The 17,677-nt window shown below is 44.9% G+C and overlaps 1 protein-coding gene across 1 annotated transcript in view; it reads right to left on the bottom strand.

Moving 5' to 3' along the window:
* Positions 1-616: 616 nt before the first annotated feature.
* The window catches only part of plekhd1 (pleckstrin homology domain containing, family D (with coiled-coil domains) member 1), an 80,064-nt gene continuing 63,003 nt past the window's right edge, over positions 617-17,677 (bottom strand). Inside the window, exon 13 of the mRNA XM_055641016.1 lies at positions 617-5,185. Coding sequence (XP_055496991.1) covers positions 5,034-5,185 — 152 coding nt within the window. The 3' untranslated portion in view covers positions 617-5,033. The remainder of the gene's footprint in view (positions 5,186-17,677) is intronic.

Genomic DNA, 17,677 nt, shown 5'->3' with positions numbered 1-17,677 from the left:
CATTGAACTAATCTGTATGGCCAATCCCACCCCTTCTTCCTTCTCCTTGGGCATTTCCTGGAGCAGTGCGGCTTACATGATTGAATCTTTCTCATTCACGCATCGTTGGTAAGGTCAGCATTTATTGCGTATTCCATCAGAAAGCCAAGGTGAGCAGCTTTCTTCAACGCTGCAGCCCTTCTGGTGATGCTACCCTCGACAGCGATGTCGGGGAGGATGTTCAGTGATGGCGAAGGGATATATTTCCAAGACAGGATGTTGTGCGTGTGGTATGGAGATGAGCCTGCTGCTAGTGGTGTTCCCAGGCACCTACCAGAGCCTGCTAATTCCATCTTCTCATTATCATTTAGTATGTAGAAGCTGAGCATCAGGTCTGCTGCTTTGATTGTCTCTCTCATACTAAATGGTAATTTATTGCAGATAACGATCTCATTGAACTAATCTGTATGGCCAATCCCACCCCTTCTTCCTTCTCCTTGGGCATTTCCTGGAGCAGTGCGGCTTTACATGATTGAATCTTTTCTCATTCACTGATCGTTGGTAAGGTCAGCATTTATTGCGTATCCCATCAGAAAAGCCAAGGTGAGCAGCTTTCCTTCAACGCTGCAGCCCTTCTGGTGATGCTACCCTCGACAGCGATGTCGGGGAGGATGTTCAGTGATGGTGAAGGGATATATTTCCAAGACAGGATGTTGTGCGTGTGGTATGGAGATGAGCCTGCTGCTAGTGGTGTTCCCAGGAACCTACCAGAGCCTGCTAATTCCATCTTCTCATTATCATTTAGTATGTGGAAGCTGAGCATCAGGTCTGCTGCTTTGATTGTCTCTCTCATACTAAATGGTAATTTATTGCAGATAACGGTACTGCAATGAAAAGATTTTGCATCTCTTAGTAATCTCATGGCATCTGGTTATGATGAGTAAGATTGAACTGTTTGGATCGGGAACAATGTGCACACACGGACTGGCTCATACAGAGCTTCAACGTGCTACCCTGAAACATGAGCAATGGGGAAAAAAAGACTACAATGCACTTGAGTTACTCAGTGTGTCAGGCAGGATCCCTGGAGAACATGGTTAGGTGGATTTTTGAGTTGGAGCCCTTTTTCGGACTCCACTGCTCTTATTGTTCCGTAGATGGTTCCTGACCCAAAACATCACTGATCCTTGTTCTCCAACGATGATGCCTGACCCAGTGAGTTTCTCCTGCACTTTGTGACTTTTTTTTGTAAAACAGCATCTGCAATTCCTTGTCTACATGAGCTATTGGGATGGCTTGAATCTATGACTTCTTCATTCCATTCTATGCTGTTCGTCTCCCATGAAAATGCTCATTGGTATGTGTTATCTCATTCCTCCTCCTCTTCTCTCCTTATCTGATACTCTTTTGTCTCCTTTTCACCTTTAGCCTTTGTCATTTACTTTACCCATCTGCCAATCAAAACCCCCTCTCTTGTATCCACCCTTCGCCTGCCAGATCTTGTCCCGCCCCACCTCTCTTTTCAGGCTTTCTCATTCTTACTCCTATCAGTCTGAAGAAGGACCCTGACCCGAAATGCCATCTTTCCATTCCATCCAATGCTGTCTGACCTGCTGAGTTTCTCCAGCACTTCATGTTTCCTTCTACCTTCATGATAAAATACAGCTTGCTTAGAAGAATAGAGGCATCTTGGAGTGCATGTCCAAAATGTGGACAAAATATGAAGAAAGTGTGGCAGGTGGATAAGGTGGAAGTGAAACCATACTTTTTTACATATTTATTCATTCATTTGTTCTATTTCTCCCTACATCACCATCTATATCTCTTGTTTCCCTTTCACCTGACTCTCAGTCTGAAGAAGGGTCTCAACCCAAAATGTCACCTATTCCTTTTCTCCAGAGATGCTGGCTGACCTGCTGAGTTACTCCAGCTTTTTGCGTCTATCTTCGGTTTAAACCGGCATCTATAGTTCCTACCTACACATACTTGCCTATACCAGTGGAGCCAGTGACAATGAGGGTAAAGATGTCTTGCATGAAACAGTTGAGTAAATGTACCGGTTGCAATACAAACAAAGGATATAATAGCGACAAAGTATAAGGGAGACAGAAGAGAATGTTGCCAGGACAGAGGGATTACAATTAAAGGAAGAGATTGGAGGTGTTTTCTTTGAAATAAAGGGAATGGAGGAATGATTTAATTGTGGTGTGTTATAATTGAGGCGTGTAAAATGATGAGAGGTCTATGCAGGATAAACAGAAGAGTTATTTCTTTTTGCAAAGGCCAGGGGCATGGTTTAAGTAAAATGGTTGGATTAGAAGGGAGTGGGTGTCTGGAATGCTCTGCCTGAAAGGGCAACTGAGGCAGAAAGCCCAGTGACTTTAAACCATGCCTGAATGTGGACTGGAGGAGCTGTGACCTACACGGCTATGGACCAGATTCAGGAAGTGGGATTAATTGGTCTATTTTAAGCCATGGACATGATAGGCCATGGCTTGTGTCAAAATAAGTTTCAATGTCTCTGTAATTAGATAGACTGTTATTTGGCTGAAGGGACGTAGAATGGTTGTGGTCGGATTTCGATTCGTTTGAAGCTTAGTGCAGTTTCACAGGATTGCATATCAGGATCGTTCATCGTTGTTTGTGTTAAGGAACTGGATGTAAGGAGGGCAAATGTTCGCCTACGCCTGCACTTATTGTCTATTATGGAGATGTGTAGGGCAAGTTTTTTTTACACAGAGAGTGGTGGGTGCTTGGAACTCACTGCAGGTGGTGGAAGTGGATACAATAGTTGGATTTAAGTGACGAAGTATTGTGGAGTATAGTGAGTATTGAAGATGTTGCTAGATTACGGACTGTTCTTGTCTCATCTCAGAGAATTGGGCTTACATGTGGTAAATTGCATTTACCTTAGAATTAAGTCTTTCTTTGCATGTGAACAGAGGGTATCCCGGGGAGCCGCAAGCGGGGTGGGGAGTATCCCGGAGAGCCGCAGCCCATAGCCTGGGGAACCGCCCGGAAGACCCGGCTCGCCCGCCTCGGGTCGAGGACCTATGGGAACCCACCTGGAGGGCCGGTTAGCAGATCGGCTGCGGAAGGGAGTGCATGGCCTCGGCGGTTGGAGGTCCTGCAGCTGCCTGGGGCTCAGCTGGTCCAGGCGTCGCTCAAAGAGGCCGAGCATGTGGCCTGGACACAGCCTGCAGTGGCGGAGAATACCACTTGGCCAGGCCGACCCTGCAACGCGACCAGGACAACAGATCCTTCATGGTCAGATCAAGCATCCTGCACTTACAACTGGGACTTGAAAATGATGCCAAACTGGCGATGCCCTATACTGTAATAGTGTACTACATTTGAACTGTATCTGAAATGCTTATCTAATAAGTATCTAAGTGCTTATGTGTAGTGATACATGTACTGAACTGTATACAAAAATGGATTTCACTGTACCTCGGTACATGTGACAAATAAAGTACCATATCATAATGAACCGTCAGCATTGGGCCACAAAAATATCCTAATCAGGCTTTGAAAGATCTGAGTGTTCTAGTGCACATATTAGTGTAGTGTAGTGGAAGCTGACTGTCTGCACTATATTCAGCAAGAGGTGGACGTGGCTAGGTCAGACAGTGAGTCCCTGGTGACATTTATCAGAGCCACAATGGACTCCTAGACTTCCTTCAACCTCTTGAATTGATCAGAGACAGCCCTTCCTGAATTTTGCTTCCCCAGAGTGGTCTGGTTTTCACCTTACCTAGAAATCTCTGGAGTGGGGTTTATGTTGCACTGTTCATGGATTGTAGAGAATTTATTTCTCTGTTCATTCTGATCCCATCAGCCACCACAGAGAGAGGTCTTCATCCCACAGGCAGGGGTTTTTCTATTGTTTCCTCCTCAGAAAAAACACTTGCCTCACATGTACTTCCCCAATAGATACAGAAAACCCAATGCAGATGTCTGCTATTTGTTGAGTTAGCCACTTCCTTTTCCTTTGCACTGTGCTGCTGCAGAGGTTTTAGTGCATAGAACCGTGCCAACAGGGAATGCATTCCCTGTCGCTGACAAGCTTTCAGCTGTCCCAAGCAAGACCCTGTCTCTGTAGCTGGACCGGAATTAAATTGATTCTCTGCTGCCCTCAAGCTCACAAGCCTTGATTCTGGTTCACCCAGCACCATACACATTCCAACTGGAATTCGCAAAGGTTCAGTCAATGACCCTGACACATCAATTAGGGTCATGGTAGGATTGTGCAGTGATCCAGAGAGATCAGGGAACTACAAGGAAGACTGTGAATGCAAAATAGGTGCCATGGATATTGTCCAATCTTTGTGGTTTCTTGTGCCCTTCCTACACCAGCAGTGCAGCAAATAACCGCCCCAGAAACGTTTCCAATTGTGCCACATGAATGTTTTAATTAGATGTGTGACAAAACCATGGCTGGTGACACTTCTGAGAATGTACTAGCAAATGCACGAGACACATCTCTGGAGATCCCTTCAACAGTTTTAATTATAATACCACAGTGGCTTTTAATAAGATTTGCTCCCTCACGAACAGTTTGCTCCTTTAAATTGATCACATTAATTGTTTCACTTATTAAACTGAGGGATGTTGCAAATGAAACTGGTTCTCGAGTTTGGTGGCTGGAGTTAATGGAACTCAAGATAAAAGTGCAGAGTAAATACAGACCCTCACATCCACCTAACTCTAGCCAGCCGTTGGCACTGTGATTTCAAGAGCTGTTCCTCCTTGAACTGCAATCCCACGCTCGGCATCCTGGGAGTTCTGATCAAGCGGGCTAAACCAGGGAATAGTTTACAACGTATGAAGAAATGAGTCAAGGTCCCAAAACTCCATTGGAACCCAGCTCACTAATAGACAGCAGAGATGTTGATTAAAGTAGCCTGCTGCTGGCTGCTAGTGCAGAGGTGAAACTAAAAGTCTATTGCATTGACCTACTCATGCCCACCCAGCTTTACATAGGTTGGCATTGAAAACAGCTCCTAAAATATAAGCATCACATTACAGCAAAGCAGAACTTCCTCTCACGAGCATCAGGACTTTGAGGAATCTTTGAAGGTCATGTACTTGTAGACGGTCTCGCGGAAACGGCGGTCTCTGCTCAGTTTCCTGGCTGTTTCCTTCAGCTCCTCCATTTCCTCTTCACCTTCACCTTGGGGGACAGCCAGAGAGTGGGAATTGTTCGCTGAAACAAAGCGGAAGGGTTAAGAACGTGGACATCGTTGACAAATGATGCCCCAACTTTTATACTCAATATCTTTCACAATGAAGGCAAGTGTGCCAAATGCTCTTTTCCCCATAATGTCTGAAAGTCCCCTGATCTTTCATATCCTGTAGGAGGAATATACCACTGGCATCTTGATTGCAATTAGACCAAAGATGAAAGTTACAAAAAAAAAGGTGTTACCTCATCCAGCTATCGCACTCTGCTCAGCATCCTCGCCGAAGCCTCTTGAGCCAAAGCCTCACATTTACACTCAAAACACAGCCCCTCACAAAAGGGCTTCTCCCAACGGACTTCTCCACTGTGCCTCTCAGTGACCCAAATGACCAGAAGTCAGAGTCAGAGTCAGAGTCAATTTAATTGTCATTTGGACCCCTGGAGGTCCAAACGAAATGCCGTTTCTGCAGCCAGACATAACACACAAATAGACCCTAGACACAACATAATTACATTTAACATAAACATCCATCACATAGCTGTGATGGAAGGCCAAATAAACTTATCGTCATCTATTCTCCAGAGATGCTGTGTGACCTACTGAGTTACTCCAGCTCTTTGTGCCTATCTTCGGTTGAAACCAGCGTCTGCAGTTCCTTCCTACACTACTCAGCATTACATCCCTGTTTTTATATTCTAGCCCTCTCGAAATGAATGCTAACATTGCATTTGCTTTCCTTACTACCAATTCAACTTTCAAATTAAACTTTTGGGAATCCTGCACAAGCACTCCTAAGTCATAGAAACATAGAAACAGAAAATAGGTGCAGGAGGCCATTCGGCCCTTCAAAACCAGGCACCGCTCATCACCTGGCCAATACCATACCTACGGTGAAGCATGTTGGTGGCAGAATCATTCTGGGGGGATGTTTTTCAGCGGCAGGAACTGGGAGATAACCCTAGGACAACCCTCTCTTTCTCTCTTACTTTGAGCTCACCAGCTCTCTTCTATCTAGGGGTGAGTGGCCTTCCACCTCAGCAGGGACTCAGCTCGAGCCCACGAGGCAACAGCCTCGCAGCAGCAACAATAACTTTAAGTTAGAGGACCAACGTGCATGTCTAATGAACCTTTTGTGCCTGAATAAAGTAACTGATTTGTTCACCACGTTTGGTGCCTCTACGCTCTCCCCATTTAGAAAATAGTCTAGGCCTTTATTCCTACTACCAAAATGCATTACTGCCCACTTTGCTATACTGCGTTCTATTTGCCACTTCTCTGCCCAATCTCCCAACCTGTCCAAGTCCTTCTGCAGATTCCTTGCTTGTGCACTACCTGCCCTTCCACCTATCTGCGTATCATCTTCAAATTTGGCCACAAAGCCTTCAATTCCCTCATCCAAATCATTGATGGACATCGTGACGAGTTGCAGCCCCAACACCGACCCCTGCGGACCACAATTAGTCACTGGCAGCCAACCATTGCCACTGCCAGTCAATCTTCTATCCATCTAGTAGAACATACTTCCACATCTACAGTGGATTCAGAAAGTATTCAGACCCCTTCACGTTTTCCACATTTTGTTACGTTACAGCCTTATTTTAAAATGGATTAAATTCTTCTTTTTTTTATCGCCAATTTACACACAATACCCCAGAATGAAGAAGCGAAAACAGGTGTTTAGACATTTTTGCAAAGTAATTAAAAAGAAATAACTGAAATATCACATTTACATAAGTATTCAGACCCTTTGCTATGACACTCAAAATTGAGCTTAGGTTCATCCTGTTTCCATTGATTATCCTTGAGATGTTTCTACAACTTGATTTGAGTCCACAAGTGGTAAATTAAATTGATTAGACATGATTTGGAAAGGCACACATCTATCTATATAAGGTCCCACAGATGACAGTGCATGTCGGGGCAAAAACCAAGCCATGAAGACGAAGGAATTGTCCGTAGACGTCCAAGACAGGATTGTGTCGAGACACAGATCTGGGGAAGGGTATTCAACAATTTCTGCAGCATTTCAGGTCCCAAAGAGCACAGTGGCCTCCGTGATACTTAAATGGATGAACTTTGGAACCACCAGGACTCTTCATAGAGTTGGCCGCTCGGCCAAACTGAGCAATTGGGGAGAAGGGTCTTGGTCAGGGAGGTGACCAAGAACCCGATGGTTACTCTGACAGAGCTCCAGAGTTCCTCTGTGGAGATGGGAGAAACATCCAGAAGGACAACTATATCTGCAGCACTCCACCAATTTGGCCTTTATAATAGAGTGGCACATGACAGCCCGCTTGGAGTTTACCAAAAGGCATGAGAAACAAGATTCTCTGGTTTGATGAAACCAAGATTGAACTCTTTGGCCTGAATGCCAAGTGTCACGTCTGGAGGAAACCAGGCATTGCTCCTCACCTGGCCAATACCATACCTACGGTGAAGCATGGTGGTGGCAGCATCATTTTGGGGGGATGTTTTTCAGTGGCAGGAACTGGGAGACTAGTCAAGATCGAGGGAAAGATGAACGGAGCAAAGTACAGAGAGTTCCTTGATGAAAACCTGCTCCAGAGCGTTCTGGACACAGACTGGGGTGGAGATCTGAGTCAGTCACTCTGCAAGATGGCGAGGGAAAGGCCACGACTCTCATTCTAAGCTATGAAGCAACTGAACTGTGAGTCTGCAATGTACTTGCAATAAATGATTTGTTAGCCCTTAATAACAATGTCATGAATTGTTTGGCCTGCTGCCCTGCCTGTGCTTGAAACTACAAAGATTTTATTAGGTCCGACTGTGTTTGGATGGAATAAATGCTTTATTAGGTCCAACTGTGTTTGATTCAAAAGGCCCGCCCATTTCGTGACTTTCGCTAAATGGACAGGTCGCGCTGATTGCGTAATTTCCGGTCAGTGTAGAGGTCGCGCTGATTGCATAATTTACGGTAAGTGCAGAGGTCATGCTGATTGCGGAAGTCCTGCTGACTGCGGGAAGCCCCGAAATGGAGAGGCTGCGCTCAGCCTTGTGAGTATTCAAGAAAGTTTACTCCCATATATATGGTGTGTGAGTCAGTGTGTGTGAGTGTATGTGTGTGTATCTGTTTGTGTGTGTGTGTGTGTGTGTGCGTGTGTGTGAGTGTGAGTGGCCTCAGTGACTGAGCTGCCAGCCCAAGAATCCATTCAGCCCACAATGTCCATACTAGCCAACACTTCCCATCAACCACACTGAACAATCCTAACCGTACCGTCAGCAATCATCTACTGTAGACCTTTATGCCCCTGTCCCACTTAGGAAACCTGAATGGAAACCTCTGGAGAGTTTGCGCCTCACCCAAGGTTTCCCGTGCGGTTCCCGGAGGTTGCAGGTGGTTGCCGGAGGTTGCAGGTAGTGGAAGTAGGTAGGAAGACTGACCAAAACCTCCGGCAACCTCCGGGTACCGCACGGAAAACCTTGGGTGGGGCGCAAAGTCTCCAGAGGTTTCCGTTCAGGTTTCCTAAGTGGGTCAGGGGCATTACATTACTCAAGTTGCACTAAATACGTTGACTTGCACTATTATGGTCTGGTTTACCAAGTAAAACTGATTATTTATTGTATATTTCTTGTATTGTAGCATTTATTGTGTTTTTAAAACTGCAGCTAGTAAGACTTTTACTGTTCCATTTCGGGTGCATGTGACAATTAAACACTCTTGATTCGTGTCAGTTTCAAAAACTACACTTCGAATTTCTGGAAAACTGGATTAACCATACCTCGTATCCTGACATTAACCATCTACAGTCTCACCTGCACGGTGGCACAGCGGAAGAGTTGCTGCCTTACAGCTCCAGAAACCTGGGTTCAATCCTGACTACAGGTGCTGGCTGTACAGAGTTTGTACCTTCTCCCTGTGACCTGCGTGGTTTTTCTCCGGGATCTCCAGTTTCCTCCCACACTCCAAAGACATGCAGGTTTGTAGGATGATTGGCTTCTGTAAATTGTCCCTAGTGTGTGTAGGATAGTGTTATGCCCCTGTCCCACTTAGGCGATTTTTTAAGGCGATTACAGGTGATTAGGCTGTCACCAAATGGTCGCCGGGGTGTCGCCTGTATGGTCATGAGTCGTCTCCTCAGTCGCACAAAGAATCGTAGCGTTTTTCTGGTCGCCGCTGGATTTTGAAATATTCAAAACTTTTCAGCGAGTCGGTGACAGTTAGCTTGATGCCAATGAGCGTGGCTTGACTTCTCCTGACGTAGGTGCTGTCGTAGGTTGTCGCCAGGTGACGTAGGTTGTCGCCGGTGCTGACTTTGGTGAATTCCATTGATGACTACCTACGTTGACCTACATCAACCGGCGACAGGTACCGGCGACTGAATTGTCTTACCTTGTTGTAGCTTGTCGCGGGTGGACGTAGGTTGTCGTAGGTGTGGTCCTAATAGGTGGTAGGTAGATGACCTAATGGGTCGCCGGTTGTCGGTAGCTTGCCGTCGACTAGGAAGTGTGTTGTTGTGGACACTGTCGTAGACATTGTCATAGGGGAATCCAGTCGCCGGGTTTTCGGTGACCTGCTACGCCTATGACAGTCGCCGAAAAAATCACCTAAATGGGACAGGCCCATTAGTGTGCGGAGATCGCTGGTCGGCACGGACTTGGGGAGCAGAGTTTAGTTTAGAGATACATAGGTACAGTGTGGAACTAGGCCCTTAGGCCCAAAGGGCCTAGTTCCACACTGTACCTATGTATCTCTAAACTAAACTCTGCTCCTCAAGTCCCCAACCCATGACAAAAAATGGCTTTTGCTATTGTACAACATGCTACAGGGGCCTTGTAGTCAGTCAGTCTCTCTCCCTCTCTCACTCTTACTCACACGCACACACACACACACACACATGCTACAGGGGCCTTGTAGTCAGTCAGTCTCTCTCCCTCTCTCACTCTTACTCACACGCACACACACACACAGACACACACACACACATGCTACAGGGGCCTTCCAGTCCCTTTCTCTCTCTCTCTCACACACATCCCCGCAAATGCTCCACATCACGCCTGCCCGACAACCTTTCACCTCCTTGCTAATCAATTATCTGTCCACTTTTGTTGAAATATTCAACACAAATTTGCTTCCATGCCATCCGAGTAAGTTCTAAAAACTAACCCGCAAAGTGAAAAAAATTGCCCTATTATTTTCTTGAATAGGCGAGCCTTCATTTTTTTTTATACAATGACCCCCTACTTCCAGATTCTTTCACCAGAGGAAACATCTCCTCCACACCCATTCTGTTAAAACTCCTCGGAACCAATCAAGTAATCTCTGACATGTTTAATTCCCTTGCCTGTTCCTCCCCTCTTCTCATAATCTGTTCATCTATTCTAGTTGAGTAAAATTTCTCCAAGTTTCCAAGGCATTATCCTCATGTGAAACATTAACAGTCAATAATAATGTTCCTTCGGCTTTCCTAGTTACTCTCTGTACCTGTGCACCAGCCTTTGGTAAATCATGTACTCGGACACCAGATTCATGTGTGTCTCACAGTTGTGAAACCTCTGAACACAAGGTGAGGAGAAAACTAGGATCACTGGCTATTCTCACCAACTGCTTCACATCCCTAAAGTTTCAGGTAAACCCCAGAGTTACCTAGAACAGTACAGCACAGGAAAAGGTCCTTCGGCCCATGTCAAGTCTGATGCCGTTAACGGTTTCCTCTGCCTGCATGTGATCCATTTCCCTCAATCCCTGCATATCTATGTGCCTATTGAAGAGGTTCACGTATTGTATAAACACTCAATTTAATATTTAAACGCTCAGTTTAATATTAGTACAAAAGGGCAAGGTGTGTTCATTGCCAAGTGAAGACTGGCTCCGTTGTCTGCTGCACCCCATTAGCTAACCACCCAGATCGGCGTTGATTTGTCGACCCAGATCAAAGTAGTTCACATGAGAGCTTGAGCTCGACGATCGATGGTTCGAGACCAAAGTGGCTCAGCCACAAGATGGCCCACACTATCTAGATACCTTTTAACCGCCTTATTGTATCTACCTCCATCATCACTTCTTCCAGTCACCCACCACTCTCCATTGAGGCTTTCTCCATTCATGTCCTTCAAACTTTGCCTCGCTCACCTTAAAGCTATACTTCTAGTCTTTGACATTTCCACTCTGTGAAAAAAATGACGACCGTCCACCGTGGAGTTATCGACAAGGCCAATTCCAGAGGAATCAGCATAATGTCTCAGCTGAAACTCCCAGACAGTACTTAGGATGTCCCACAGTCAAAGGTGCGGTGGTTGGGCTGGAACAACATCTATCCTGAAGAGTATAGATGTTCTCCCCTCTGGACTGCTTGGAATCTAGCCCTCAATCTCATTCCCTTCAGTTGTATTTTAGAGACTTTTGGATCAGCACATAGATATGCAGGGAATGGGGGGATATGTAATATGTGCAGGCAGATAAAAGTTGGTCTTGACATGTTCGACACAGATATTGTGGGTTGAAAGGCCTGTTCCTGTGCAGTACTGTTCTATGTTCTAATTTCCTGTCACCACGCTTGGTGTTCCTGCGTGAGTGTGGATATTACCGATCTGCTTTCCCAACCGCACTCCGATGTTGTACTGGTGTGGAGGCACACATTCCCCAGCATCCCACAATGGCCTCTCTACTGGTTGTCAGGGCAAAACCATAACTCTGACTGCCACCAACTAGACATTACACAACTTACATTTTCCTGAATGTATTGGCTTTGCTTTTCATTAAAACTACTAAGTACTTTAAAATGTTAGAGTTTTTACAATAGTTTTAGTCTTTAAATATCTTTCACAGATTTGATCATGACACATGGCGCAGCTAGTAGATTGGTTGTCTCACAGCGCCGCAGACCAGGGTTCAATCCTGACCCTGGATACTGTCTGTGTGGAGTTTGCATGTTCTCCCTGTGTCCGCGTGTGTTTCCTCTGGGTGCTCTGGTTTCCTCCCACATTCCAAAGACACATCAATTTGTAGGTTAATTGACTTCTGTAAATTGCTCCTAGAGTGTAGCCAGTGGATGTGAAAGTGGAATAACATGGAACTGGTGTGAATGAATTTAGTTTAGTTTAGCTTAGTTTGGTTTAGTTTAGAGATACAGTACGGAAGCAGGCTCTGCGGCCTACTGAGTTTGCACCGACCAGCGATCCCCGCACAATAACCCTATCCTACACACATTAGGGACAATTTTACATTTATACCAAGCCAATTAACCCTCAAACCTGAACTTCTTTGGAGTGTGGGAGGAAAACGAAGATCTCGGAGAAAACCCACGCGGTCATAGGAGAACGTATACTCCATGAAGACAAGCACCCGTAGTCAGGATCGAACCCGGGTCTCTGGCGCTGTAAGGCAATAGCCCTACAACTACGCCATCGCCGTGCCCAATGATCAATGGTTGGCGAGAACTGGGTGGGCTGAAGGGCCGGTTTCTATGCTGCATCCTTTAAACAAATTGTCAGCCAGCAAGTTGCAGGCCTAGCTTTGCAAACTATTCCCAGGTATTTTTGAGGGTGACATTATTTCGAGCCACTCGCCCCTCCCAATGGTAGCAGTGAACAGCAGAGAGCCTCCCCACTGAAAGTCTCCCTGTTAGGAGGCTGAGACTGACAAACACATTCTGCAATAAATAGATCAGCAGGTACCCTAGAGGGTAGTGGCGAGCGCTAGGGCAATGCTGGTCACAATCATATCTCAGCATTTGCTACTTTGCAACATAAAACAAACTGTACAGCACAAGAACAGGCCCTTCGGCCCACAATGTCTGTGCCAAACATGTTGCCAAGACCAACTCTTATCTGCCTGTACAAGAATGAATGATACTTTATTGTCACTTGGGTACCTATATCCATATCCCTTTATTCCCTGCATATCCATATGCCAATCCAAAAGTCTCTTAAAAGGCCCCATTGCATCTGCCTCATCCACCACTCTGGCGATGCATTCCAGGTACACACCACCCTCTATGGACAAAAATTCCACACATTGCTTTTAAACTTTGCCACTCTCAAATTAAAACTATGCCCTCTGCCATTTGATTTTTTTATCCTAAGAAACATGTTTTGACTGTTTACCCTATATATGCCTCTAATATCGTTATATACTTCTACTAGGTCCTCTCATGACGACCAGAATCCATGAGAAAACAATCTAAGAATGTCTAACCTCTCCCAGTAGCTAATACTTGCTAATCCAGTCATTATTCTTGTAAACTACCTCTGCACACTTTCCAATACTTTCTATAATGGGATGACCAAAACTGCACGCAATACTCCAAATGCGGCCCTAATGAAAGTCCTATAAAGCTGCATCATGACTTCCTGACTCTTATACTCACTGTCAACTCTACCACTCTGTCTACTTTGTTGGCACTCTCAGGGAGTTATGGCCTTGGACCCCAAAGATCAATGCTGTTAAAGGTCAAGCCATTAATTGTATATTTTCCCCTTACGTTTGACCTCACAAAATGCATCACCACACATTAAAGTCCACCTGCAATTTCTCTGCCTATTTCTGAAGCTGATCTACATCTCATTGTATACTTTGACAGCCTTCCTCACAGTTTGCGACCCCAGCAATCTTGATGTCATCTGCAAACCTCCTACCCAACCCATTGAAATCATTTAAATCTATCAAAAAAAGCAGAGGTCCCAGCACCGATTCCTGCGGGACTCCACTGATCTCAGATCTCCAGCTTGAAAATTGTCCTTCCACCAAAATCTCTGCCTTCTTTCAGTAAGCCAGTTCTCAATACATATGACCAAGTCACTGTTAATCCCTTGCATCTTAATTTTCTGGATCAGCCTACATAGGGAAACGTTATCAAATGCGTTACTAAAATCCATGTAGATAACATCTACTACCCTACCCTCATCGATCACCTTCTCACCTCCTCAAAAAACACAATTAAGTTAGTAAGATATGACCTGTCGTGTGAAAACCCCTGCTGATTGTCCCTAATAAATCTATTATTTTCCAAATGGGAGTAAATCCTATCCCAACGAATCCTCTCCAATAGCTTCCCTACCCCTGATTAGAGGTACAGGGGCCTATAATTTCCTGGATTCTCTCCACTCCCTTCTTAACTAAAGGTACAACATTGGCTACCCTTTAGTCCTCTGGGACCTTGCCTGTGGCAAGAGAAGATGCAAAAATCTCCATCAAGGCTTCCACAATTTCCTCTCTTGCCTCTCTCGATAACATGGGATAGATCCCATCAGGTATGGGGATTTATCCACCTTAATATCTTTAAAAGCCCCATAACCTTTCATAATCTCAAATTGCCCTTGCATATTAGCATTCCCCCAGTTTTATGGCCCTCCATGTGCTTCTCCATGGTGAAAACAGTATCTGTTTACTACCTTGCATAGAACCCTAGACTCCAAGTACAAATTCCCTCCTTTATCCTTGAGCAGTCTTACCTTCTCCCTGGTTACCTTCTTGTTCTTAATGTAGGTATAAAAAGCTTTAATCAGACTCACCAAAGCCATTTTGTGGCCCCTTTTAGCCCTTATGTTTCCTGTCATTATATTCCTCAAAGTCCCTGTTAGATTCCATCCTCTTAAACCTTTCAAGAGCTTCCTTTTTCTTTTCGACGCAATTTACAGTTCGCGATCATCCAAGGTTGCCTCTCTTTGCCATCCTCATCCCTCCTCCTTATTGGAACATGCGGTTTCTGAACCAACTGGCCTTTAAACAACTCCCACGTGTGAGATGTGAACTCATCCAATTAGCAACTGCTCCTAGTGAACCCTCCCAAGCTCCTGACCAATAATGTTATAGTTTGTCCTACTTCACCTTAGTACCTTCTGATAAGGTCCAGTCTTCATCCTACTAAAAACAATCCTAAAATCTTAGGAGTTGTAGTCGTTGTTCCCAAATTGTTCTTCCATTGAAATACTGGTCACCTGGCCAGGTTCATTTCCCAACAAAGGTCCAATATATTCCCTTCTTGGGTTGGACATCCATATCTGCACCTCACAAATTCTGCCCCATCTAACCCTTTGACACTGAGCATGTCCCAGTCATTATTGACTCCCATCAGTCACTCCCATCTGAGTGCTTGCACCTTTCTTATATTTGAGCTCTACCCATATTGCCTCAGCGGCCAAACCTACCACTATCTCCGAGAAGTGTGAAAACGCACACCTCCAGATTCAGGGACAGTTTCTTCCCAGTTGTTATCAGGCAACTGAACAATTCTACCACAACCAAAGAGCAGTGCTGCACTATTATTTACTTCATCGGTGACCCTCGGAGTTTCTTTGATGGGACTTCATTGGCTTTACCTTGCACTAAACGTTATTCCCTTATCCTTGCACTTAATATTATTTCCTTATCATGCACTGTAAATGGCTCGATTGTAATCATAGAAACATAGAAAATAGGTGCAGGAGTAGGCCATTCGGCCCTTCAATAAGATCATGGCTGATCATCCAACTCAGTATCCTGTACCTGCCTTCTATCCAGACCACCTGATCCCTTTAGCCACAAGGGCCACATCTAACTCCCTCTTAAATATAGCCAATGAACCGTCCTCAACTACCTTCTGTGGCAGAGAATTCCAGAGATTCACCACTCTGTGTGAAAAATGTTTTTCTCATCTCGGTCCTAAAAGATTTCCCCCTTATCCTTAAACTGTGACCCCTTGTTCTGGACTTCCCCAACATCGGGAAACATCTTCCTGCATCTAGCCTGTCCAACCCCTTAAGAATTTTGTACATTTCTATAAGATCCCCCCTCAGTCTTCTAAATTCTAGCGAGTACAAGCCGAGTCCTTCCAGTCTTTCTTTATATGATAGTCCTGACATCCCAGGAATCAGTCTGGTGAACCTTGTCTGTACTCCCTCTATGGCAAGAATGTCTTTTCTCAGATTAGGAGACCAAAACTGTACGAAATACTCCAGGTGTGGTCTCACCAAGACCCTGTACAAATGCAATAGAACCTCCCTGCTCCTATACTCAAATCCTTTTGCTATGAATGCTAACATACCATTCGCTTTCTTCACTGCCTGCTGCACCTGCATGCCTACTTCCAATGACTGGTGTACCATGACACCCAGGTCTCATTGCATCTCCCCTTTTCCTAATCGGCCACCATTCAGATAATAGTCTACTTTCCTGTTTTTGCCACCAAAGTGGATAACCTCACATTTATCCACATTATACTGCATCTGCCATGCATTTGCCCACTCACCCAGCCTATCCAAGTCACCTTGCAGCCTCCTAGCATCCTCCTCACAGCTAACACCACCCCCCAGCTTCGTGTCATCCGCAAACTTGGAGATGTTGCATTCAATTCCCTCGTCCAAATCATTAATATATATTGTAAATAGCTGGGGTCCCAGAACTGAGCCTTGCGGTACCCCACTAGTCACTGCCTGCCATTGTGAAAAGGATCCGTTTACTCCTACTCTTTGCTTCCTGTCTGCCAGCCAGTTCTCTATCCACATCAATACTGAACCCCCAATACCGTTTGCTTTAAGTTTGTATACTAATCTCTTATGTGGGACCTTGTCGCCTTCTGAAAGTCCAGATATAACACATCCACTGGTTCTCCCTTATCCACTCTAGTTACATCCTCGAAAAATTCAATAAGATTCGTCAGACATAATTTTCCTTTCATAAATCCATGCTGACTTTGCGCAATGATTTCACCACTTTCCAAATGTGCTGCTTTAATAACTGACTCTAGCAGTTTCCCCACTACCGATGTTAGACTAACTGGTCTGCAATTCCCCGTTTTCTCTCTCCCTCCCTTTTCAAAAAGTGGGGTTACATTAGCTACCCTCCAATCCTCAGGAACTACTCCAGAATATAAAGAGTTTTGAAAAATGACCACTAATGCATCCACTATTTCTGGGGCTACTTCCTTAAGTACTCTGGGATGCAGCCTATCTGGCCCTGGGGATTTATCGGCCTTTAATCCATTCAATTTACCTAACACCACTTCCCGGCTAACCTGAATTTCACTCAGTTCCTCCATCTCTTTTGACCCCCGGTCCGCTGCTATTTCCGGCAGATTATTTATGTCTTCCTTAGTGAAGACAGAACCAAAGTAGTTATTCAATTGGTCTGCCATGTCCTTGTTCCCCATGATCAATTCACCTGTTTGTGACTGCAAGGGACCTACATTTGTTTTAACTAATCTTTTTCTCTTCACATATCTATAAAAACCTTTGCAGTCAGTTTTTATGTTCCCTGCAGTTTTCTTTCATAATCTATTTTCCCTTTCCTAATTAAGCCCTTTGTCCTCCTCTGCTGGACTCTGAATTTCTCCCAGTCCTCTGGTAGGCTGCATTTTCTGGCTAGTTTTTATGCTTCATCTTTTGTTTTGATACTATCCCTGATTTCCCTTGTAATCCATGGATGCACTACCTTCCATGATTTATTTTTTTGCCAAACTGGGATGAACAATTGTTGTAGTTCATCCATGCAGTCTTTAAATGCCTTCCATTGCATATCCACCATCAACCCTTTAAGAATCAATTGCCAGTCTATCTTGGCCAATTCACGTCTCATACCC

Source organism: Leucoraja erinacea, chromosome 9 (assembly GCF_028641065.1).
Source record: "Leucoraja erinacea ecotype New England chromosome 9, Leri_hhj_1, whole genome shotgun sequence".
NCBI lineage: Eukaryota > Metazoa > Chordata > Chondrichthyes > Rajiformes > Rajidae > Leucoraja > Leucoraja erinaceus.
This window is presented reverse-complemented; position numbering and strand designations above follow the sequence as displayed.